General features: G+C 42.9%; 1 protein-coding gene across 6 annotated transcripts in view; it reads right to left on the bottom strand.

The window, feature by feature from the left end:
* Positions 1-25,856, bottom strand: part of ALK (ALK receptor tyrosine kinase) — a 731,445-nt gene that overhangs the window by 471,800 nt on the left and 233,789 nt on the right. For all 6 annotated transcript variants that reach the window (XM_061624970.1, XM_061624969.1, XM_061624972.1 and 3 more), the window contains one exon: positions 21,941-22,142. In XM_061624970.1, the coding sequence (XP_061480954.1) occupies positions 21,941-22,142 (202 nt within the window). The remainder of the gene's footprint in view (positions 1-21,940; positions 22,143-25,856) is intronic.

Raw genomic sequence — 25,856 nt, forward strand, 5'->3', positions numbered from 1 at the left:
GAACAGGATGAACATCCACCATCTGGGCAGAGAAGGCACTCATCAACAGCGTCTCAGTCTTGTCTGGATTGAACTTCAGTCTGTTAGCTCCCATCCAGTCCATTATCGCGGCCAGGCAATGGTTTAGCACGTTAACAGCCTCACCTGAAGAGGATGAAAAGGAGAAATAGAGCTGCGTGTCATCAGCGTACTGATGACAATGCACCCCAAAACTCCTGATGACCGCACCCAGCGGCTTCATGTAGATGTTAAAAAGCATGGGGGACAGTACCGATCCCTGCGGGACTCCACAATGGAGAGTCCAGGGAATCGAGCAATGTTCCCCAAGCACTACCTTCTGGTGGCGACCCACCAAGTAGGAGCGGAGCCACTGCCAAGCAGTACCCCCAACTCCCAACTCCGTGAGTCTTCCCAGAAGGATACCATGGTCGATGGTATCAAAAGCAGCTGAGAGATCATTTAATGGGCTCCTTCTAAAAGGAAGGGCAGGATATAATTAATAATGACAACAACAACAATAACAACAACAGGATGTATTGTTGTTTTAAATACTGTAATCTACCCTGAGAATTTTGGATGTAGGTTGAGCTAAAAATAGAGACCCATCTCTTCCTCCAGATCTGTGTAGGGGGGTTATATACACATGCTTGGGCAGGGGTTTCCAACCTATTGGGCCCATGGGCATATTTGCAAACTGCTGGGGGCATAGATAACAACCTATTCTATTGGCTACAACAGAAAGCTTCTTTCAGGCCAAATTTTAGCAGTGGGAAGTGACTCTGTGAGCATCAGGGAAGGGCTCCAAGGGTGCTTGTTATAGGGAGTAGACCAACTCACTGTTGTTTATGCGCTTTTAACATTTTATTGAGAGATTGTGTTGAGTGCATTTGTTTGTCTGAATGTGACCCACCCTGAGACCATTTGTGATGAATGGCTGAATTAAACAAATAAAATGAGAGGAAAAGAGGGACTAGATGCACTGAAGTGTATGCAGCCATTCAGTTCCCTGAAGCTGGGCAAAGGAGCTAGTGTGGGTGTGTGGTTTGAGAATATTTATTGATAGGCAGCCATATAATATCTTGTTGATAGTTTGAAGCCATCACTCAGAAGAAGAAGAAAAAAGGAGGGGAATTGTTGACTGTTAGGGAGAAACAACCTTCATGTCTATGTTGTCACAGCTGGCAGAAGGCCCTCCATTTATTTTTCTTGACATCTGTCAATGAAATCAAAGTGAGTGAGTTGTGCATGCTACAAAAACACCGTCTATCATGTTTAGCAGTAACCTTCAAAACTCAAGTGCTATTTTGCTGTTTAACATGCCGAGTATAGGAATGCTTTGGTATCTAATAACTATGAGTCCTGCAGACATTTCATCTTCAGCCCACCAGTCTGCATATTTATGTTCCAGTGCTGCATTCTGGGTTTAGAACACAATTTTTGCTGTATGGCAAAATATTCAAATAATGTCTGAAGAATACACTCTGAGCAAAAAGTACAAATTGCTAGTATTATTAGGAAAGGCTTGTAAATAGTAAGGATTGCCTCTGGTTGGTCAGGCAGAAGGCCATGTAAGACTGGGATGAAGCAGCCTTGAAGCAGCCATCAAAAGGGAACATACGTAAGTAAATATATTGTTAATTTTCTCAGGAACTATATTGCCCAGCTCTCTGTGATGCTTGACTGCATATAGTTTTTTATTTTAAATATATCCTCCATCCAAAAAAACAAAATGGAGGTTGCTACTGGAGCAAAAGGCTGGCATGAGGGTAGGGAGAGGAGAGGCTACTTAATTATTTTCCCTCCAGCAATTGTTAGGCTAAAAGCCCCCGTTTTGGGTCTTGATAGTTTGTGGTTTGGCCCATAAAAACATCTGTAAAGTGGGAGAGAATTGGCTGCGATTTCTGTTTGATGCTCACCATGTGTTGCCAACACATAACATGAGAGTGCATGAGGAACCACAGTAGGAATCGTTTGTGGGCTAGAATCTTTTGTAAACTTAGTTGGAAGGCTATACTTGAGTTAACTTAATGTAATAAAGAGGAAGGCAATGGTAAACCACCTCTGAATAAAGGTTACCATGAAAACCGTATTCATAGGATTGCCATAAGTCAGAATCAGTTTGAAGGCAGTCCAATAACTTTCCAGAATGTTTAATCTAGGCCAGAGCTTTTATAAACTAAAAAAAAAATAGAAGCCTGCACAGTGCCTATAAAATTGTCTCCAGTTGGTGCAGAGGGAACAGGTTTTGACTGAAGTGTCGAGGTGGGGGTCAATCTGTGTTTTCTTCCTGGGGCCCAGTTTTTCTCTCAAGAGATCAAAAATGCATATATTTATGGAAGAGAGAGAAGGCTGGGCTAATTTAACTGACATGGGAAATCCTATCCCAATTGCATAGCATGTGTGCTCTCCACTTATTTCCACCTGCCAGACAATGTTTAGGCCACACAATTGCAGATATGATAATAGATTTTGAAAATATAATTGCTTTGCCCTTTCCTGCAAAGTTTTTTTTTTAAAAAATAGAACTCCTTAGCAAAGTGACTTATAGGTACAGATTGCCGATAGCATTAGCAGTACAATAAGTCAATGCAGTAGCTATGTAACTAGTAGTATTAGGGAATAATCTGATACTATTATGCACCCCAGCAGTAATTATATCAGTTCTTTTAGCATCCAGATAGAATAATTGATTTCTTTACTACAAAGGATCAATAAGAGTGTAGAGCCTGCCTATCATTAGTTGCAGCTATACCTACGGATAGAAAAAGAAAATTGCAATAGATGACAGAAGCAATGGGCACGATCAGAATGCAACTGTGTTGTTGGTTCCCCCAGCAGCTCCGTCTTCTTGCAATAAATTCAGTTTCAGTCACTTACAGCGCTTGCATTATTGCAATGAAAAGGCTCTGTGGAATTCAATAGGAATTAGATCAATGCAGCTCTATGCTAGACATTTTGCCAACAATCTTTAGAATGTAATACAACTACAGAATTCAAAAGCAGGGAAGCAACTTCCTGTTTTTAAAAAGCCATATTTCCACTGGGGAAGCTGCTTGCTGCCTGTGTAGGTAAAAAGGAGTGAAATGCTCTAGTTGAGTGTCCTTGCAGGTTCTCAAAATTAACTGTTATTTCAAGTACTACAGAGTAACAACCACCACTGACAAACACTGTTGGTGAGCTAGCCAGTATGAAACAAGTATAGGATATGGCTTCACTGAATATTTGCTCATTTCATTTTTCAGGGTAAAAGTAGAGTTTTAGATAGTATATGAAATATTTCCTGCAAACATTAGAATGCTTGTACCTTTTGTGTGGCTATTTGCAGCTTTTTGTGCCATTAGTTCCGTTTTTGTTACTACTTTGGCACTATTTCTCCTTTCTTTATCTTCCCAACCCTTTAGGGATCATTTAATGAACATGATGTCATCATGATACTGCACGGCAGTATAATCATGATACTGCATTTGCTGAGAGATTTGGCTCTCAGCAAAGTTCAGGGCAACATAGCCTGGGGAGAGTCCTGAGAGCTGGATAGAAAGGCTGTGGGCTGGATGTTTCCCACCCCTAGTCTATATTAAACCTGGAAGCATTGGCTAGCACTGTAGTTATAAACAGATACACCCTAAGTCCCCTTTATGCTTTACTGATGTGAAAGGGCAAAGCATGTTTTAAAAAGGCTGCACAGCCATACCTCACGGTTATCTGAATCTTCAGAAAAAGTCTGCAATCCTATACATTCCTAGAAGTATACATCGGATCTGGGAAGTCAGTAAGTTGCTTGCACTGGATGGGGTCTCACTCTCCCTGAAAGAGCAGGTTATAGTTTGGGGGTGCTCCTCCATTCAGCTATATCACTGGAGGCCACGATTGCCTTTTACTAACTTCATTTGGTAAGACATCTATGGCTGTCCCTGGATTGGGATAGCTTGACCACAGTTCTCCATACACTGGTAACCTCAAGGATGGATTACTACAATGTGCTCAGGAGTGCTAACCTTGAGATTATTCTGGAGGCTGCAGCTAGTATAGGGAGGAGGACTTTAGCAGAAGTTTGGATATCACATGCAGGATGCTGGACAGTGCTATGCTTTCCTTCAGGGAGTGAATTGCCACCCCATCAGGGCATAAGAAGATAAGCAGAGCTGGCTGGATCAGGCCAATGGCCCATCTAGTCCAGTGTCCTGTTCTCATCAGTCAACGAGATCCCTATGGGAAACCTGCAAGCAGGACCGGAGCACAATAGCCTTTTCCCCATTTGTGATTCCCAGAAGCTGGTATTGAGAGGCATACTGCCTCCAACAAAAGAAGTAGAACACAGCCATCATGTCTTGTAGTCATGGATAGCCTTATCCTCCATGTATGAGTCTAATGCTCTTTTAAAGCCATCCAAGCTGGTGATCATCACTACATTTTGTCAGAGAAAATGGCAGTTTACTTATGTGCTGTGAGAAGAAGTCCCTTTTTTGTCTGTCCTGAACCTTTGGCATTCAACTTTGTTGGATGGCCCCAGGTTTTAGTATTTTGAGAGAAGGGGTAAGAACCACTGAACTCAAATAACACTTACTTCTGAGTAGATGTGGACCAGTTGCATTGTAAATGCCGTATCCAGCTGATCTCATATCAAAGTGACCCTCTAAAAAACATCATGCCCATGTGTCCTGTTTTGTATATGTCCCAAAGTTTTTGGTGTCCCCCACAATAAAGGACACATATAATTAGCTGAAGCCAATGAGATGCAGAAAACAATCATGCCTGTAAAGTATTTAGATATTTCAGAAACACATATATTATGGACAGAGGCAAGAAGAATATCATTTTCTGTGTTCTGCTATCTTCACACATGCAGATTATTTTTTCAACGGTGTGAGAACAGCAAACTGGATGTTCTATTTGCAAAGTGCCCATTGACACAGCAAGGAGCACAATATCTTTTCTATGGTCTTAATACTGTTTCCTGCTTTGTCGCATCACAATTTAATCCCCCCTCTACAAGGTGCAAGCAAAAATCTTTGCTTGGCTGGCTTAACCCCAATCAAAGAGTAGTGTCTGACACCACTTTCTTTTTCTTTTTCCTCTAAATGGACATGAACTGTGAATACCTTATCAGACATTAATACATGTTATTCAGGCTAATGGGGGAGAAAAAGACACTTGCTGACACAATGAACAACTTGAGATATGAGAAAATCCGACCTGAAATTAATTTATCGCTGCACTGCCTTTCAAGTGCATTAATTTCAGTGAAACACATTTTCTTCTTCTATTATGGGACCTGATTGTCAGAGGTGTCAAGTAGTCACCTCTTCCTTTTTGAAATCACTAGGACCTGAGATTTCTCATCTCTTCTGATAACCAGACTCATGCTGGAATAGACTAACACTACCCCAAATCCCTGTTCTCTCAAGTCAAGGTTTTCACTTCAGTACAAGGACTGGAGACCTTACTCTCTTCTTCTGCTATAGATGGAGTGGGTTTGTTTTCACAAGCCTGGACTTTACAGAGTCAAAGCACACTAATGCCAAGTGAACAAACCTGCCAGGAGAGGTGAGAAGTAGGCAATTAGATCTTTGAGCTTTTGTCTAGGCTAGGGATGCTAAATCAGACTATGAACATAAGAACATAAGAAGAGCCTGCTGGATCAGGCCAGTGGCCCATCTAGTCCAGCATCCTGTTCTCACAGTGGCCAACCAGATGCCTGGGGGAAGCCCGCAAGCAGGACCCGAGTGCAAGAACACTCTCCCCTCCTGAGGTTTCCAGCAACTGGTTTTCAGAAGCATGCTGCCTCTGATTAGGGTGGCAGAGCACAGCCATCACGGCTAGTAGCCATTGATAGCCCTGTCCTCCATGAATTTGTCTAATCTTCTTTTAAAGCCATCCAAGCTGATGGCCATTACTGCATCTTATGGGAGCAAATTCCATAGTTTAACTATGCGCTGAGTAAAGAAGTACTTCCTTTTGTCTGTCCTGAATCTTCCAACATTCAGCTTCTTTGAATGTCCACGAGTTCTAGTATTATGAGAGAGGAAGAAGAACTTTTCTCTATCCGCTTTCTCAATGCCATGCATAATTTTATACACTTCTATCATGTCTCCTCTGACCCGCCTTTTCTCTAAACTAAAAAGCCCCAAATGCTGCAACCTTTCCTCGTAACGGAGTCGCTCCATCCCCTTGATCATTCTGGTTGCCCTCTTCTGAACCTTTTCCAACTCTATAATATCCTTTTTGAGATGAGGCGACCAGAACTGTACACAGTATTCCAAATGCGGCCGCACCATAGATTTATACAATGGCATTATGATATCGGCTGTTTTATTTTCAATACCTTTCCTAATTATCGCTAGCATGGAATTTGCCTTTTTCACAGCTGCTGCACACTGGGTCGACATTTTCATCGTGCTGTCCACTACAACCCCGAGGTCTCTCTCCTGGTCGGTCACCGCCAGTTCAGACCCCATGAGCATATATGTGAAATTCAGATTTTTTGCTCCAATATGCATAATTTTACACTTGTTTATATTGAATTGCATTTGCCATTTTTCCGCCCATTCACTCAGTTTGGAGAGGTCTTTTTGGAGCTCTTCGCAATCCCTTTTTTGTTTTAACAACCCTGAACAATTTAGTGTCGTCAGCAAACTTGGCCAATTCACTGCTCACTCCTAATTCTAGGTCATTAATGAACAAGTTGAAAAGTACAGGTCCCAATACTGATCCTTGAGGGACTCCACTTTCTACAGCCCTCCATTGGGAGAACTGTCCGTTTATTCCTACTCTCTGCTTTCTGCTTCTTAACGAATTCCTTATCCACAAGAGGACCTCTCCTCTTATTCCATGACTACTAAGCTTCCTCAGAAGTCTTTGGTGAGGTACCTTGTCAAACGCTTTTTGAAAGTCTAAGTACACTATGTCCACTGGATCACCTCTATCTATATGCTTGTTGACAATCTCAAAGAATTCTAGTAGGTTACTGAGACAGGACTTTCGCTTGCAGAAGCCATGCTGGCTCTGCTTCAGCAAGCCTTGTTCTTCTATGTGCTTAGTTAATCTAGCTTTAATAATACTTTCTACCAGTTTTCCAGGGATAGAAGTTAAGCTAACTGGCCTGTAATTTCCGGGATCCCCTCTGGATCCCTTTTTGAAGATTGGCGTTACATTTGCCACTTTCCAGTCCTCAGGAACGGAGGAGGACCCGAGGGACAAGTTCAGAGCTTGGAAAAGTTACTTTTTTGAACTACAACTCCCATCAGCCCAATCCAGTGGCCATGCTGGCTGGGGATGATGGGAGTTGTAGTTCAAAAAAGTAACTTTTCCAAGCTCTGGACAAGTTACATATTTTAGTTAGCAGATCAGCAATTTCACATTTGAGTTCTTTGAGAACTCTCGCGTGGATGCCATCCGGGCCCGGTGATTTGTCAGTTTTATATTGTCCATTAAGCCTAGAACTTCCTCTCTCATTACCACTATTTGTCTCAGTTCCTCAGAATCCCTTCCTGCAAATGTTAGTTCAGGTTCAGGAATCTGCCCTATACCTTCCACTGTGAAGACAGATGCAAAAAATTCATTTAACTTCTCTGCAATCTCCTTATCGTTCTTTAGTACACCTTTGACTCCCTTATCATCCAAGGGTCCGATCGCCTCCCTAGATGGTCTCCTGCTTTGAATGTATTTATAGAATTTTTTGTTGTTGGTTTTTATGTTCTTAGCAATGTGCTCCTCAAATTCTTTTTTAGCATCCCTTATTGTCTTCTTGCATTTCTTTTGCCAGAGTTTGTGTTCTTTTTTATTTTCTTCATTCGGACAAGACTTCCATTTCCTGAAGGAAGACTTTTTGCCTCTAAGAGCTTCCTTGACTTTGCTCGTTAACCATGCTGGCATCTTCTTGGCCCTGGCGGTACCTTTTCTGATCTGCGGTATACACTCCAGTTGAGCTTCTAATATAGTGTTTTTAAACAACTTCCAAGCATTTTTGAGTGATGTGACCCTCTGGACTTTGTTTTTCAGCTTTCTTTTTACCAATCCCCTCATTTTTGTGAAGTTTCCTCCTTTGAAGTCAAATGTGACCGTGTTGGATTTTCTTGGCAATTGGCCATTTACATGTATGTTTAATTTAATAGCACTGTGGTCACTGCTCCCAATCGGTTCAACAACACTTACATCTCGCACCAGGTCCCGGTCTCCACTGAGGATTAAGTCCAGGGTTGCCGTCCCTCTGCTCGGTTCCATGACCAACTGGTCTAGGGCATAGTCATTTAGAATATCTAGAAATTTTGCTTCTTTGTCATGACTGGAACACATATGCGGCCAGTCTATGTCTGGGTAGTTGAAGTCACCCATTGCTACCACATTTCCTAGTTTGGATGCTTCCTCGATTTCATATCTCATCTCAAGGTCTCCCTGAGCATTTTGATCAGGGGGATGATAGATTGTTCCCAGAATTAAATCCCTCCTGGGGCATGGTATCACCACCCACAACGATTCTGTGGAGGAGTCTGCCTCTTTGGGGGTTTCGAGCTTGCTGGATTCAATGGCTTCTTTCACGTATAGAGCAACTCCGCCACCAATACGTCCTTCCCTGTCCTTCAGATATAGTTTATATCCAGGGATAACCGTATCCCACTGGTTTTCTCCATTCCACCAGGTCTCCGTTATGCTCACTATATCAATGCTCTCCTCTAAGACCAAGCACTCCAGTTCTCCCATCTTGGTTCGGAGGCTCCTAGCATTAGTGTACAGGCACTTGTAAGCAGTGTCTCTCTTCAAGTGTCTTTGGCACTTGTGGTTTGGCCTGTGGTAATTTTGCTCCTCTGAATTTATATCCTGTACCTCTGCTCTCACAATGCCTACTTCTAGGCCTACCCTTTTTAAACTTTCATCATTTCTTTGGTCTTTATCCCAGGGGGAAGGTTTATTCCGAACCGGTCCTTCCTCAGCTCCTGTTGGGTTTCCCCCCTCAGTCAGTTTAAAAGCTGCTCTGCCACCTTTTTAATTTTAAGTGCCAGCAGTCTGGTTCCATTCTGGTTCAAGTGGAGCCCGTCCCTTTTGTACAGGCCCGGCTTGTCCCAAAATGTTCCCCAGTGCCTAACAAATCTAAACCCTTCCACCCGACACCATCGTCTCATCCACGCATTGAGACTGCAAAGCTGGGCCTGTCTGGCTAGTCCTGCACGTGGAACCGGTAGCATTTCAAAGAAAGCCACCTTGGAGGTCCTGGCTTTCAGCATCCTACCTAGCAACCTAAATTTTGCTTCCAGGACCTCACGGCTGCATTTCCCCATGTCGTTGGTGCCAACGTGCACCACGACCACTGACTCCTCCCCAGCACTGTCTACCAAACTATCTAAATGACGGGCGATATCCGCAACCTTCGCACCAGGCAGGCAAAACACCTTGTGGTCTACATGCCCATCACACACCCCACTGTCTATGTTCCTAATTATTGAATCACCCACTACAAGGATCCCTCCACCCCCTGGAGATATATCCTCAGCACGAGCGGATAGCTGCTCATCACCCAAGGAATGGGTCCCTTCTAAGGGATCGTTTCCCTCTCCCTCAGCTGGATGCTCTCCTTCCCCGAGACCGTCGTTCTCCATGATAGCAGGAGAGCTATCATCGTTGGAGTGGGACACAGCTATAATGTCTCTGAAGGCCTCCTCCACACACCTCTTTGCCTCTCTCAGCTTTTCCAGGTCCGCCACCTTGGCCTCAAGGAAATGAAGTTGTTCCTGGAGAGCCAGGAGCTCATTGCACCGAGAGCACACCCACGACTTCTGTCCAACAGGCAGATAGTCGTACATGCTGCAGGCGGTGCAAAACACTGGAAAGCCCCCACACCCCTGCTGGCTTCTTGCCTGCATAGTTTTGTTTAAGGTTTATTACGTCAATGCGTTAGAAACTGTGGTTTAGTTGAGGTCAGGGAATAAACGGGCAGAGTGGGGGGCCCTGGCCTCCTCGCCCTGCTGCCGAACTCACTCTGCTGCTTAACTCGCCTTGATGCTTCATCAGCTGGGGCTCCCTCTAGCTCGTGGAGCAGGCTCCCTCGCTAGGGTGCTCTGAATGGGACATGATGGAACATGTAGTTGCAGACTTGAGACCAGCCAACTTCCATGCACCCAGAGTAAGTAAGAGAAGCTTCACTTGAACATTAAGAGTCTTGTCAAAATATTCTCTACACCATCCTTTATTAACTTGGTGCCCTCCATATTCTCCATTAATCACCGGAGAGAAAACAGCTACCAAATGCTGCTCTACAGGACACTAAAGATCATGAACTGAGTGAGTCTACCACCTACTCCTACCTTTTATTCTCCAAGCTAAAGCCTGTGTTTCCTGAACATATGAGGTTATGAGTAAAGACTATGTTTATGTACCCATTTTCTAAGAAGACTGTGTTCCTTTATTCAGCTAGTCTGTGTGATGGGGAGATGGGCTGGATTATTGCTCAATTGTTCTTGCCAATTATACTCTGCTAAGAGATAGAACTCCTTAGTTGTTTTATCTCATTTAACCCATTACAGTTCTGTGGATTTCAGCCCCCTCTCTCAGGTATCTAAAAATTAATTAATGTGGCGAAGGCATATTCTTGATATATAAACCTGGATATTTTTTTAAAAAAATTAAGAACCTAATGCACACTGATGTCACAGATGCTTCTTTCCATAGTCTTATTAAGAATTCTCTTTCAAGGTTGCCATTCACTATTAAATTATTTACAATTTCTCATGGACAGTAGATCCCAAAGACTAAAACATTTTAACACAGAGGCAGCAATTCACATGAACAGGGCTTTATATAAGGGTAACATCCCAAATCAATCAAAATTTATTCTCTAGGAAAAAAAGGCAGGAAAATCTTCAGTATGTATGTCAAGAGGCCATTCATTTTTCTGTCCTGTAAATAACTGTGGGTACAGATAATGGACACTTGACACCTGCTTATATCATCAGCTGGTATAGACAAAGAAATAGTCATTTATCTGCCAAATTTAACATCCATGCAAGGCAGTGTTAATAAGTGGTTGAAGAGAAGATGGTGATACCCCTCCCTGCTATTCCAATCAGTCAGTCATTTCACTGAAATCCCATCAGTCCATCTACTTTCTATGCTCATGGAAAGCAGAAAGGGGATTTTGTTCACTCCAAACTGATACAACTGGACATTTAAATCACATAATAAAAAAGCCATAACAAGCATCTGCTCTGAATCCAGTTTCTAACTCAGACGCAGTAGTCCAGATTTAAGATATTAGTCAGTGGCAAGTGCAAATAGAGGCCAGCTAATAAGCCAAAAAATATTTGCAGACTGATCTGCCTTCCTACACTGATCCTGGCCAAACTGGGTCCTTTCTACCACCACTCCCCAATTTAGCACTGCTCATCAGAGGAGTAGTCAAAGTATAGACACATTTTGGCCTTTTGGGGGGATAGGGTGGGGAGAGTTCCTCACTGAGCAGACATACGGGCTGTTCTGAAAAGTTAGTCTACTTTGCTTATCTTATCTACATTTTCAAAATGAGGGCAGAGCCAGAAAAGTAAATTGGGCTTGATGGGATTTGCAGTTAAAACCTTTGGGAGAGTATCATCTTGGCCTAAAAAGTGCCAATAAGAGCTTCCCTCCTTGGGGCCAACAGCAGTGGGGAGAGGGAGAAGGGAAGTAGCAATTTTCAGCAGGACTACCATAGGGAGTGGTATGTTATATGCCTTCAAGTCAGTTACAACTTATGGTGATCCTATGAATCAGTGACCTCCAATAGCATCTGTTGTAAACCACCCTGTTCAGATCTTGCAAGTTCTGGTCTGTAGCTTCTTTTATGGAATCAATCCACCTCTTGTTTGGTCTTCCTCTTTTTCTACTCCCTTCTGTTTTCCCCAGCATTATTGTCTTTTCTCGTGAATCATGTCTTCTCATGATGTGTCCAAAGTATGATAAATTCAGTTTCATCATTTTAGCTTCTAGTGATAGTTCTGGTTTAATTTGTTCTAACACCCAATTATTTGTCTTTTTCACAGTCCAAGGTATCTGCAAAACTCCAATACCACATTTCAAATGAGTTGATTCTTCTCTTATCCACTTTTTTCACTGTCCAACTTTCCCATCCATACATAGAGATTGGAAATACCATGGTCTGAATGATCCTGATTTTGGTGTTCAGTGATACATCTTTGCATTTGAGGATCTTTTCTAGTTCTCTCATAGCTGCCCTCCCCAGTCCTGTCCTTCTTCTGATTTTTTGCCTGTTTCCCTTTTGGTTAATGACTGTGCCAAGGTATTGATAATCCTTGACAAGTTCAATGTCCTCATTGTCAACTTTAAAGTTACATAAATCTTCTGTTGTCATTACTTTAATCTGCTTTTGTACTTTTCTCTTTAACTTTCATCAGCATTCATTTCAGATCATTACTAGTTTCTGCTAGTACTATGGTATCATCTGCGTATGTTAAATTATTGATATTTCTCCCTCCAATTTTCACACCTCCTTCATCTTGGTCCAAACCTGCTTTCCATATGATATGTTCTGTGTATAGATTAAACAAACAGGGTGATAAAATACACCCCTGTATCACACTCTTTCCAATGGGAACCAGTCAGTTTCTCCACATTCTATCCTTACAGGAACCTATTGTCCAGGGTATATGTTGCGCATCAGAATGATCCGATGCTGTGGCTGTAATTTATAAAACACAGGGTGATTTTCTTCTGAAATTCCTTGGTCTGTTCCATTATCCAACATATGCTTGCAATATGATCTCTGGTAACTCTTCCCTTTCTAAATCCAGCTTGGAAATCTGGCATTTCTCGCTCCATGTATGGTAAGAGCCTTTGTTGTACAACTTTGAGCATTACTTTACTTGCATGGGATATTAAGGCAATAGTTCAATAATTACTCCATTCCCTGGGATCCCCATTCTTTGGAATTGGGATGTATATTGAACGCTTCCAGTCTGTGGGCCATTGTTTTCTCTTCCAGATTTGTTGACAAATTTTTGTTAAAATTTGAACAGATTCACTCTCAGTAACTTGTAGCAACTCTGTTTGTATGCCATCTGTTCCTGCCGATTTGTTTCTTCCAAGTATTTTAACAGCAGCTTTCACCTCACATTCTAAAACTGGGAATAGCTGCAGCACTAGGGGACTGAAGAAGAGGTGTCCTGGGAGTGAGTATTTGTGCATCTGGGTGCTTGCTGCTCGCTCCTTTGGGTTGCTGTCCCTCGAGACAGCTGAAGTCCCTGGTAAGTGCTGCAAGGACTGGGACCCCCTGCCTGACCCTTGCTCCAGAGAGAGGCTGCAGTTAATCTTGCAGCCTCTTGCATCAGCTGCTGGCTGGGTCAGGAGGCATAAAATCCCAGCTACCCTTGGGCGGTGGGTCTGCCGCCGTTGGGGTTGCCACCGAAGGGGTGACACCAAAGGGACTCACCCCTTGGGGACTCCTGAGAGCGAGGATGCTACAACCTTCTATTACCTTTTTTTTTTTTTTAAGTTTTATTATTTTTCTGTTGGACCGATCTAGAGGAGATTGGAGGTGGGGAGGGCGTATGGTGCATGTGTAGTTCCTGCACAGGGTGAGAGCCTGTCCAGTGAACTGAATGATAAGAGAAAGTCGCCAGATGCCTTCAGAGTGAGAGTCTGTAACTGGCAGAAGGCTGGCCCTCTGGGTGTGAGACAGGAGGGGGAGTAGATGGGCCCTGTGTGAAAAAGTTTGAGTGGGTTTGACTGTTCCCAATTCTCGCAGAGGGCTACTGGGATAATTGGCTCCGGCAAGTTTTGTTGGTGGGCTCTTGTTGGGTCCATATCAGGTCTTTATGAGGAGTCTTAGTACATGGGTGATACCACCCCAATTTCAGTGATCAAGGGTAGAGGGAAATATAGCCACGGGGAGGTGGTGAATTACCACAGAAGATGAGGGCAAGGCTATCTGCGCCTTGTTCCTTGCTGCTACTCCTCTCATGGATGGGTTCCTCGTTGCTCATCTGCTGTGCCCACTGGCCTGTGGGTGTTGTTGTTTAACACCAGATTGGTACACAATAAGACCACTCTCATCCATTATTTAATCGTGGATGAAGGTGCCGATTTGGTGTGCATTACCGAGACCTGGGTGGGTGAGCTGGGAGGAGTTGATCTGACCCAGCTTTGCCCACCTGGATACTTGGTGCAACACCAGCACAGGCTGCAGGGACGGGGGGAGGGAGGAGTTGCTGTCATCTACAGAACTTCCATCTCTGTCACCAGGAAACCACTCTGTCTTGGAGCTGGCTGTGAGGGCCTGCACCTGATGTCGGGCCAAGGAGACAGTAAACTAGGGTTGCTGCTGGTATACCGTTCACCCTGCTGTCTGGCAGCTTGTCTGACTGAGCTGGCAGAGGACGTCTCAGTGCTGGGTGATTTCAGTGTTCATGCTAAGGCTGCCTCTAGTGTTCCAGGTCAGGACTTCATGGCCTCCATGACGACCATGGAGCTGTCTCAAGTTGTTACTGGACCGACACAAAGGGCAGGGGACACCCTCAACCTGGTTTTTGCTCCATATGGAGGAAGTGGTAGTCTGGAAATTGGGGGTGGATGTCACCCCATTGCCATGGTCAGACCACTTTCTTGTGAAGTTTAGACTTATGGCTCCGATCCTTCCCTGCAGGGGTGGTGGACAGATTAAGATGGTCTGCCCCCGGAGCCTAATGGAATCCACTGGATTCCTGAATGCCCTGGGGGAGTTCCCAGTAGATAGAGCAGGTGACCCTGTTGAAGCCCTTGTCACGCTGTAGTAGTTCTCTTTGTCCCTACGTACTAGTTGCTGTATTATTGCATTTAGGGTTCTAACCATGTTTGTCACTCCTTTTGCTTTTGCTTTCCTTCTTTCTTTAACCATTTTAAGAGTTTCATCAGTCATCCATTGAGATCTTTCTCTCTTTTTAATTAGAGGTATTGTCTTTTTGCACTCTTCCCTGATAATGTCTCTGACTTCAATCCATAGTTCTTTATTTATTTATTTTAAAACTTACAGTCATAGACCCGTAATAATCCATAGTTCTTCTGGTTCTCTATCAGCTATGTCTAAAGCCTCAAATCTGTTCCTTATTTGACCTTTAAATTCTTCTGGGATGTTATTTAGATTGTATTTTGGCATTATGATTGCTTTGTTCTTCTTTAGCTTTACTCTGATTTTTGATATTACCAGTTCATGATTTGTACTGCAGTCTGCTCCTGGTCTTGTTTTCGCAGAAAGTATGGAACTTCTCCATCTTCTGCTTCCAATTATATAGTCGATTTGATTCCTATATTGACCATTTGGCAATGTCCACGTGTACAGTCATCTTTGCAGTTGCTCAAAATATATGTTTGCAAGAAACAAATTATTGCCTTCACAGAATTCAATGTCTCTCTCCTGCTTCATTTCTATCTCCTAATCCCCATTTCTAGTTCTTCTCTGTTTCCCACTTTTGCATTCCAGTCCCCCATGATTATCAGAGCATCCTGTTTTGGTGTGTGATCATTTTCTTCCTGTACTTCTGCGTATAATCTCTCTGTTTCCTCTTCTTCTGTATTTGTGTTGGAGCATTGACTTGGATGATGGTTATGTTAATAGGTTTCCCGTTAAATCTGATTGATATCACTCACTCAGACCTTGCGTTATAGCTTCTAATTGCTTTTCCTACATCATTTCACACTATTAGAGCAACCCATTTCTTCTTAATTTCTCATTGCCTGCATAAAATATTTTGTAGTTGCCTGATTGAAAGTGTCCCATTCCCATTCATTTTAATTCACTCATGCCCAGTATTGTAATGTTGATACGTTCCATTTCTTGCTTGACAATTTCTAACTTTCCATGGTTCATGGTTCTCACATTCCATGCTCCTATTGTGTACGTTGTACAACTCTGGACTCTCCTTTCGCATCTGTGCACATCCGCCTCTGGGCTTCCTTTAGGCTTTGACCCAGTTGCGTCATTAGTCACAGTGCTACTCGTACTTGTCCGTTGGTCTTACCCAGTAGCTTGATGAATGCCATCTGACCTGTGGGTCTCATCTTCCAGCACTATCTCATGTTGCATTTTGGATAGTCTATTCATAAGGTTTTCATGGTAAAAGGTATTCAGAGGTGGTTTACCATTGCCTTCCTCTGAGTCTGGATGCATCTTAGTCTGGGTTCTCAGCTTTGACCATTCTGCCTTGGGTGCCCCTGGTAGGAGTCTAGCCTCTTGGTCTAGACTCCTGACGACATTGCTCTCAGTGTCTTCGACTCTCTCAAACCCCCTCTCCATGTTAAGGTGTGCATCCTAGAGAGGGTCCATTGGGAAGGACAGGATAAAAACCTCCCTCCCACTACACCATGGGTGGGGAATTGGATCTTCCACCCTTCATGGGCCAAGTGTAACAGGTGGGTTGAGCTGCCTACCTGTCAATCACCTGACATCACAATGATGCCAGGTGACCTTTTTTGCCCACAGGGGTCTTCAGAAGTCCCTTTCAATGGACTTCCGGGAAGGGTGACTTAGCCTGTGCCTGCTTTTGAGACGGGCTCCTGCCTCAAAAGAAGCTTATTCAGATATATCAGTCAGATTTTTTCTTTTTTTGACTGATTAAACTTCTCCCGGGTAGGGAGAAACGAAGAGATTAACCTCAAAGCCTATTTTTGTTGGGACGACCAGATCTCATTAATTTATGGGACGAGGTCCAGCCGACGAAGGTGGGACGGATTTTTAACAACAAGCTCTATCTGGAAAAGCGAACGTTCATCTTATCTTCTAAGAGAGAACGCACTAACAGGCAAGCACCCTTCTTTCTATATTTTTCTTTTACTTGACTTAAATTGTTGCTGTTTAAAAGAGATTTGCCAGATTGATCGGTTTTTGACATCTCACTGGGGAGCCATAACTTCTCTCTGCTACTCACTAATTAATAGCTTATCTCTGTTTTTGTTGCAAAAAGCTGTCCTGGATTTGCATTCTAAAGATATACACAGAAGAGGGATTTCTATTCCAGATTTTTATTTTGAAGAATATTATATTGTCTGAGACTACTCTCTTTTTGGTCTATTTTATTTTGACGAATCTGTTTTCTGACGACCGCCATTAATTGTTTCGATCCTGGGAACTGCATTTTGTTTACTTTAGCATGGAGAGATAAGGCTGTCTGCTCTGTTTATACTGTGATGTCACCAAGTTTGGAGTATTAACCCAATTGTTGCTGAAATAAGAAGTGGTTTTCCTATATTTTTCTTTTAAAATGGCAATTAAGAAAGTGGCTGAGAAGCTGGAAATAACTATGTTTCAGAAAATAATGGATGAGATTGAGATAACGAAACAAAACCTGCGACAGGGTTGTAAGGAGCTGAAAATTGAATTGAGTAAAATGAAGCAGGAGATTAAAGATATAGGGGTCCCTGTGAGAGAGGTGACCCTGGAAGGGGTCCCTGTGAGAGAGGAGACCCCGGAGATTGGAACAAACGTGGAACAGGAAAAAGATTTGGAGTCTATGGACTTTAGAAACAAAATTTATTGTTTGGAGACACAGGAGATTAAAGACATAGGGGTCCTTGTGAGAGAGGAGACCCTGGAGACTGGAACAGGGGTCCCGGTGAGAGAGGAGACCCTGGAGACTGGAACAGGGGTCCCTGTGAGAGAGGAGATCCCGGAGATTGGAACAAACGTGGAACAGGAACAAGATTTGGAGTCTATGGACTTTAGAAATAAAATCTATTGTTTGGAACTCAATGTTATCTCTGAAGAAATTAATGAAGATTCTAGAGATAAAGTTATCAATGGCATGGATAATCTTCTGGACTGGAATGATGTGATGGAGCCCAATATAGAGAAAATCTATGGAATTAACTGCAGCCATGTGACAATGGAAAAACTTTCAAGAGATGACCCAGTGTATTTTGAAAAAAAGAACAGAGATATGATTTTACAGCAGTATTTCAGCAACCTATTCAGAATGGATGGCAAGAAAATATTTGGGATAGAGGTAATTCCCATCAGACTCTTACTATATGACTATGGCTTTGACAGCAAGATTATTATGGAATACTGATAATGGAAGATTGGATACTGAAATTACTGGACTTAACAAGACTACTGAAGATGGAAGATGGAAAATGGAACTAATAGGGATAATAGAACAATGGCTACTGAAATTACTGAACCTAACAGATTCTGATGTGATGGATTAATTGAAATGTTTATTTTGACTATGGTTATGACAACAAGATTATCATAATTAGTAATGAGATGGATTAATCGATATGCTTATCTGGAAAAAAAAATTGATAGATATATTTCTTAAAGAATTGAAACCTCTCTTTGACTTTTTGTGGAAAAAATAAAGTAATGTTTATGAGATTTGATGATTAAGTAAGATAACTACTGGAGGAAAGTGATTTTATAATATGACTTAAGAGACAGGATTGTTATATATTATAGACTTATAACTGATTTGATCTTTGACAAATGGGAAGTCAATATTTTACTCTTTATTTTTTATTTTTGTTTTTTTTTTCTTTTTTTCTTTTTGTTTAACTATTTTTGATTTTGTTTTTTGTCTTTGAATGTTTTATGATTTTGTCTTGTATGTTTTATGAAAATCTGAATAAAAATTATTGAAAAAAAAAAAAGAAGTCCCTTTCAATGCACTATCTTGAGCAGCACTTTGAAAGGGGCTTCTGATAAGCTTGCCTCTTTTAAAGTGCTGGGCAAGATAGACTATACCATGGTCCCAGTCCTGATAATTCCCTCAACACCTGCTATTTTTCATTTTAAAAACATTCATACAACTACAAGTGATGTGTTTAGCATCACATGTGAATTCAGGCCCTGTGAATTCACTTTTTACTACTTTGTTTTGAGTATCTGATCTCCTTGTTTACTGGATCCCCCACCCTCCACACACATACTTCAATCAGATAATCAGCCATGGTCATTGGAATAAGCCAGCATGGCTCACTGTTGTAACCATTCTCTCTGCAACTGGCCACATTAAACAAGACAGAACAAAAATATATGATGACTGGTTTGAATTATTTATTCTCAGTTTGTATTCTGAATCCCTGAAAATAATGTTGGCAGTCAGAACACCAGGAATGTACACTGTACATATATTCAAACTGAACAAGGAACATTACTTTAAAACACTCAGAATTGGTTTGCTCAACTATGCCCCTGCTGTTTTGCTGCTAACCACAATCTAAGAGTATGCACAGAGAGTCTGACAAATTGAGACATCACTAGCAATTAATCTTAATTACACAACTGGAAGGGGATATTTCAGCTGGCCAGAACCCAGAAACCGCAAAATGCTTTCACTTGATAGAAAGCTTGGATATTCTTCTTGATACATACAACCCCATACTTAAAAAAAAATTGCTGGCATACACACACAAAATCTTTATTGATTAGAAGCCTATTTGGAGGCTGAATTAATGTTTTTATACATCAGCTATATTATCTGATGGGTTTCTGATTTGTTTCACTTCACAACATGTATTGGTAGAACATATCCTGAAAAAAAGCAAGTAACTTCAACATCTTGGAGCACCATTTGTCTAAAATGGTATAGCTGGGCATCAAGGTAGAGCTAAAGTTTATATCTGGTTCTTTCCCTAGGAAATACATTGGTGGAAAGGTAATTGTACCTTGTGATGTTTTAAACTAGCCTTACTATAGTCCATTCAAGACAGCATTCCTGTCCCTTTAAGAGATTTCAAATGAGTCTATATTGAGCAGATGTAGTTTTTACCATCACTGCATTGGTATGCTGGGGGAAACTGTCCTTAGGGGACTTGTTTTTCCCCTCAGAGCACTTAAATGAAAAACAAGTCCTGTCCCAGATGGATAGACTCTGCCAATGTCAGAGCTTGGAAAAGTTACTTTTTTGAACTACAACTTCCATGAGCCCACTCCAGTGGCCGTGCTGGCTGGGGCTGATGGGAGTTGTAGTTTAAAAAAGTAACTTTGCCAAGCTCTGGATTAGCCTAACATCTTTAAAAAGTAAGTAAGTACTAAGAAGTGAAAGGGAGAGAGTGAGTAGTTGTCTCTCAGGTCCAATCTGCATATTGGACTAACAGAACGTTAGGTTCAGGTACTGTGCCAACAAAGGACATGGTATAACATAGTCAGTTGTTGGGGGGCACACTTCAGTCCACCTCTATTCTCACAGCGGCACTTTAACTCCAGTCAGCTACTCTCCAGGGAGCATGGAAGGAGAAGGAGGGTTTATTTTATTTGGTTGTCCAACCTGAGTCTAAAGCAAGGCTTTTCATAAGGAATGGGGTCTAAGGCAACCCTATTAATTGGATTGCCTTTTCTGTCCACTTCCTGTTCACAGAATTTGCACATTTCCCTATATATATGCATGTATTTTCAGACCTATGGGAAATGCTGCAGCTCTGGGGTAGTTACAGCATCTGCTTTGCATACAGAAGGTCCCAGGTTCAATACAACTGGGAACTCTCAAGTGGAACCAATCCCAGTGAGGTTTGCATTTGGTGCAAATACAAGCACCACTTGCCAAGCAACAATTGGAAGCACATTTTAGGTGTGGGGCAAGTGGCCCAAATTATGATTCCTGCCAGACTAAGTTGGCCCTGCAGGGCCAGAGGTTCCCCATGGAACAGGATCAAAGAATTTAACCATGTCTAAGAAACATTTAAAACTTTTCTTATGAAATGTCAGGGGGATGGGAGATCTCATCAAATTCCAAAAGGTGGCAGACCACATCAGGTGGCACTTTCTGGATGAGATTCTTTTTACAAGAAATGCATCAGACAAACTGCTGTGAGTTATTACTAACATAATGGACACTTCACAGCCCTGGGTACCTCCCAAGGGGTGGGGAGAAATAATTCTAGATGTCACTGTTCCATTCCAATTCTCCATGATCCTCAGGAATGCTTTGTCTGATCTCCTTTAGCTTTTAGATTTTTTAATGTCTTAATTGTGTTTTTATATGCTGCAACTTGTCCTGGGATGCTCTGGTGAAGAAATATAATAAATAATCAAAATAATCCCCAGCATCTCTGGGTAGGGCTAGGAGATAACCCTGCCTGGAGACCTGCTGCCAGTCAGTGTAGACAGTACTGAGCTAGATGGATTAATGGTCTTAACTCAGTATAAAATAGCTTTCTATGAACTTTCCTCTATGTGAAAAGTGAACGACTGAGGAAGGAGTGGGATCCTGCCCTCCCTTTATTATTACTGCATCCCAGTAGCTCTGCCCCTGACCTCCATATGCAGAGCTGAAGGTCTGGAAAGGACCCTGTACAGATATATTTAGCATTTAATTTATTTAAAGTATTATGAATCATAATACCAGGCAAATAGCAAAAGAAAATGCCACTGTAGACAACACTGGAAATACCAGGCTGTCTGGTATGAAAGGAGACACCTGCCCAGGTTAACCCACAGCAATATACTGTATCTCTTATAATATTTCTGAAGATGGTTCTAACACTTGAACTGCAAATTGCAGAATTTGTCTATTTCTTGCGCTAACATTTGATTATTAAGGTTTCAGACAGGATAGCAACTGGCAGAACAATATGAAGAAATTATCACTTCTAATAAGAAATAATCATAATAGATGCATAAATAAAAAGCAAAGTGAATTCTCTGAAAACAGAATTGAGTGCAGTTACTCAAGAGTGGGTGGGTGGGTGGCAGAAGTAAGCACGAGTGCACTGAAAGATGTTAAGAACAGCAGACATAATCATAAAAGCTTAATCTGAACTGCAAGTGACAGAAATGATTTGTATAACAGTCTTTCTTCTCTCTCTTAATCCATCTAGGCTGAAGAATTCCCACAATGAAAGGTGAATGAAGCTAGAGAATACCCTACAGATGCTTCTACTCCTACAGATGCCAATTTTAATGCTTGAAAGGATAGAAAATCTACCCCACTTAAAGTAATATTCAATATTATGCATATTAAAATATTGTATTGTGTTGTATTATACCTACCCAAATTTTTCTCTGCTTGGTATCATTGGGATTTTGACACGACTTCCATTAGCATGGATAACCTGAGCAACATATTCCCCACTTTGTTGGAAGTATCTGTAGACAGCCATTTGTACAGTACAGTCTTCGCTACTGCTTTTCAGCCAAGGGCTCAAAATGAAGACGTTCATGCTTTCTGATGTACTGAGGTATAGGAACGAACCTGCAATGAAAGAGAAGACAAGAAGTCCATTTACCCCCCAAAGCGTACATGATATACTGGTTCTGTTCCATGTGAGAAATATAACAGGAGCTGTTATCCAAAGCAGGACTAAGAAAATGCTTTATATTTAGAAATGACTGTTTATTCTGGAATCAGTCTGATTTAATTGTATTGTTCATCCAAATGCCACTAAACTTTTGCATTCTGCTTCAAAATCCTGAACTGGAATTCTGGAATCTGAAATTGAGCCAAGAAGAGCAACTAGGCCTTGGCACGCATGATGCAAGTTAATGATGCCATCAGCCCAAATCAATACAAAAGATCTCTGTGCCAAGACATGCTGAGAGGGCTCTTGCACCAGATATGGAAGAGCTCTATGTATACTTGGAAAGGCTTTTCTGAAACCATAGCCAGATTCCCATTCATCACTTGGATTCTATAATGGAATATACCAACGTAGTATCTGTTGCCAAATTCCCTTTTTCTAGGAACTGGAAATATCCCTAGAAATTTGAAGTTATGGGTTCAGTTATTTAAACATTTGCCTTTCTTGATAACTGAGAAATGTGATGTTGAGCAGCAGAAAGTAGAAATATTGTTAGACTCTCCCCTCATTTGTCCAAGTGGTGAGATGTTCCACAGGTACAGAGTGTAGCTGGATTTACAGCACAATCCCAACCATGTCAATTCAGAAGTAAATCCTATTGAATTCAATGGATCTTACTCCCAGGTAAGTGGGGTTAGGATTGCAATCTAGTTTCATTTGAAAAGAGATCAATGGAGGTTTATAGAGTTTTGTAATAATTGTCTTTATTTACACACATACAGATTCAGGAGACATGTAACTTAAATACTCCAACAAACTGCCAAATTTACTGCCTCATATCAGATGTCCAAAGACAGTTAGCCTCCCAGATGCACACATAGCCACAAAACACAGCTCTGTGCTTCTTATTTATTTATTATTTTATTTATATCCCGCCCTTCCTCCCAGCAGGAGCCCAGGGCAGCAAACACTAAAAATGCTTTAAAACATCATAAAAGACCTTAAAATAGATTAAAACAAAACAACATTAAAAACATCTTTTTTTTAAAAAAAAGGATTAAAAACATATTAAAGAAAACATATTAACAGCAATTCTAACACAGATGTAGACTGGGATAGGTCTCAACTTAAAAGGCTTGTTGAAAGAGGAAAGTCTTCAAAAGGTGCCAAAAAAGATAGCAGAGCTGACACCTAACTAATATTTAAGGGGAGGGAATTTCACAGGGTAGGTGCCGCCCCACTAAAGGTCCGTTTCCTATGTTGTGCAGAATGGACCTCCTGATAAGTATCTGCAGGGGGCCCTCACCTGCAGAGCGCAGTGATCGACTGGGTATATAAGGGGTAAGACGGTCTTTCAGGTATCCTGGTCCCGAGCTGTATAGGGCTTTGTACACCAAAACTAGAACCTTGAACTTGGCCCAGTAGCAAATGGGCAGCCACTGCAATTCTTTCAGCAGCAGGGTGACATGTTGGCGGTACCCTGCCCCAGTGAGCAGTCTCGCTGCTGCATTTTGCACCAGCTGCAGCTTCCGGACCAACCTCAAGGGCAGCCCAACATAGAGCGCATTACAGTAATCCAGCCTGGAGGTTACCAGTGCGTGGACAACAGTGGTCAGGCTATCCCGGTCCAGAAACGGCCGCAGCTGTCTCACCAGCTGAAGCTGGTAAAAGGCACTCCTAGACACTGAGGTCACCTGGGCCTCTAGTGACAAAGATGGATCCAGGAGCACTCCCAGAGTACGGACCTGCTCTTTCAGAGGGATTACGACCCCATCCAAAGCAGGCAACTGACCAATCTGAACTCGGGAACCACCAACCCACAGTGCCTCTGACTTGCTAGGATTCAGACTCAGTTTACTGGCCATCATCCAGCCCACCACCGAGTCCAGGCAGCGGTCCAGGGCTTGCACGGCCTCTCCCTATTCAGATGTTATGGAGAAATAGAGCTGGGTATCGTCAGCACACTGCTGGCACCTTGCCCCAAATCTCCTGATGACTGCTTCCAAGGGCTCCATAACAGCATGGGGTACAAGATGGTACCCTGCGGCACTCCACAGCACAACTGCCAGGGGGCCAAAAGACAGTCACCCAATGCTATTCTCTGAAAATGACCTTGGAGATAGGATCAGAACCACTCTAAAACAGTTCCTCCAATACCCATCTCACCACTGTAAAACGGGCCTCCAATACCCATCTCAGGCGGCCCAGAAGGATACCATGGTCAATGGTATCAAAAGCCGCTGAGAGATCAAGGAAGAATAACAAGATCGCACTCCCCCTGTCCTTCTCCCGATAAAGGTCATCCATCAGGGCAACCAAGGCCGATTCAGTCCCATAACCAGGCCTGAACCCAGACAGGCACCTGGTTGGCCACTGTGAGAACAGGATGCTGGACTAGGTGGGCCACTGGCCTGATCCAGCAGGCTCTTCTTATGCTCTTATGTTCTTAATCTGGTTCATCCAAGAGCACTTGCAATTGCTGTGCCACAACCCTCTCAATCACGTTCCCTAAAAAGGGGGTATTTGCAAACAGTTGGTAGTTGTCACAAACCAATAGGTCCAGGGTGGGCTTTTTCAGGAGTGGTCGGATCACTGCCTCTTTCAAGGCAGCTGGAACCACTCCCTCCCGCAGTGATGCGTTGACCACACCCTGGATCCACTCGGCCAAACCCCCTCAGCAAGCTTTAATAAGCCAAGAAGAGCAAGGGTCGAGAGAACACGTTGCTGGCCACTTCATCGCAAGCACCTTGTCTACATCATCAGGCTGCATCAACTGAAACCGTTCCCAAGAAGTTGCAGCAGACGTTGCCCTGGACACCTCATTGGGGACTACAGTAGATGTAGTCTGACTGCTACAGAGGTGAGCAACTTTACCCTCAAAGTGCCTTGCAAACAATTCACAGTGGGCCTCCGAAGGGTCTAAAACTCCATTGCCTGGAGTTGATGTCAACAGACTCCTGACAATATGGAAAAGCTCTACCGGATGGCTACTTGAGGATGCGATGGAGGCAGAGAAGTGGGCCTTCTTTGCCACCCTCACTGCCACACAGTAGGCACGGTTATGATGTTTTACTTGTGCCTGATCAGCCTCACAGCACGTCTTTTGCCATTTACACTCTAGCTGTCGTCCAGCCTGTTTTATTGCCCTTAGCTCACTGGTGTACCAAGGTGCAGACCGGGCTCCACAATGCTGGAGAGGGCGCTCGGGGGCAACCATGTCAAGAGCCCGATGTTCCACAGTGTGACAAGGGATTCAACAGGGTCACCTGCTCTATCTACTAGGAACTCCCCCAGGGCATTCAGGAATCCAGTGGATTCCATTAGTCTCCGGGGGCGTACCATCTTAATCTGTCCACCACCCCTGCAGCAAAGGATCGGAGCCATAAGTCTAAACTTCACCAGGAAGTGGTCTGATCATGACAGTGGGGTGACATCCACCCCCCCATCTCCAGAACACCCCTTCCTCCATCTGGAGCAAAAACCAGGTCGAGGGTGTCCCCTGCACTATGCGTCGGGCCAGTGACAACTTGAGACAACCCCATGGTTGTCATGGAGGCCATGAAGTCCCAAGCCGGAACACTAGAGGCAGCCTCCACGTGGACATTGAAATCACCCAGCACTATCGTTCTGGGCTCCTCCAACACCACAGCCGAGACGGACTCCGCCGG

This window comes from Rhineura floridana, chromosome 4 (genome assembly GCF_030035675.1).
Source record: "Rhineura floridana isolate rRhiFlo1 chromosome 4, rRhiFlo1.hap2, whole genome shotgun sequence".
NCBI classification, from domain to species: Eukaryota; Metazoa; Chordata; class Lepidosauria; order Squamata; family Rhineuridae; genus Rhineura; species Rhineura floridana.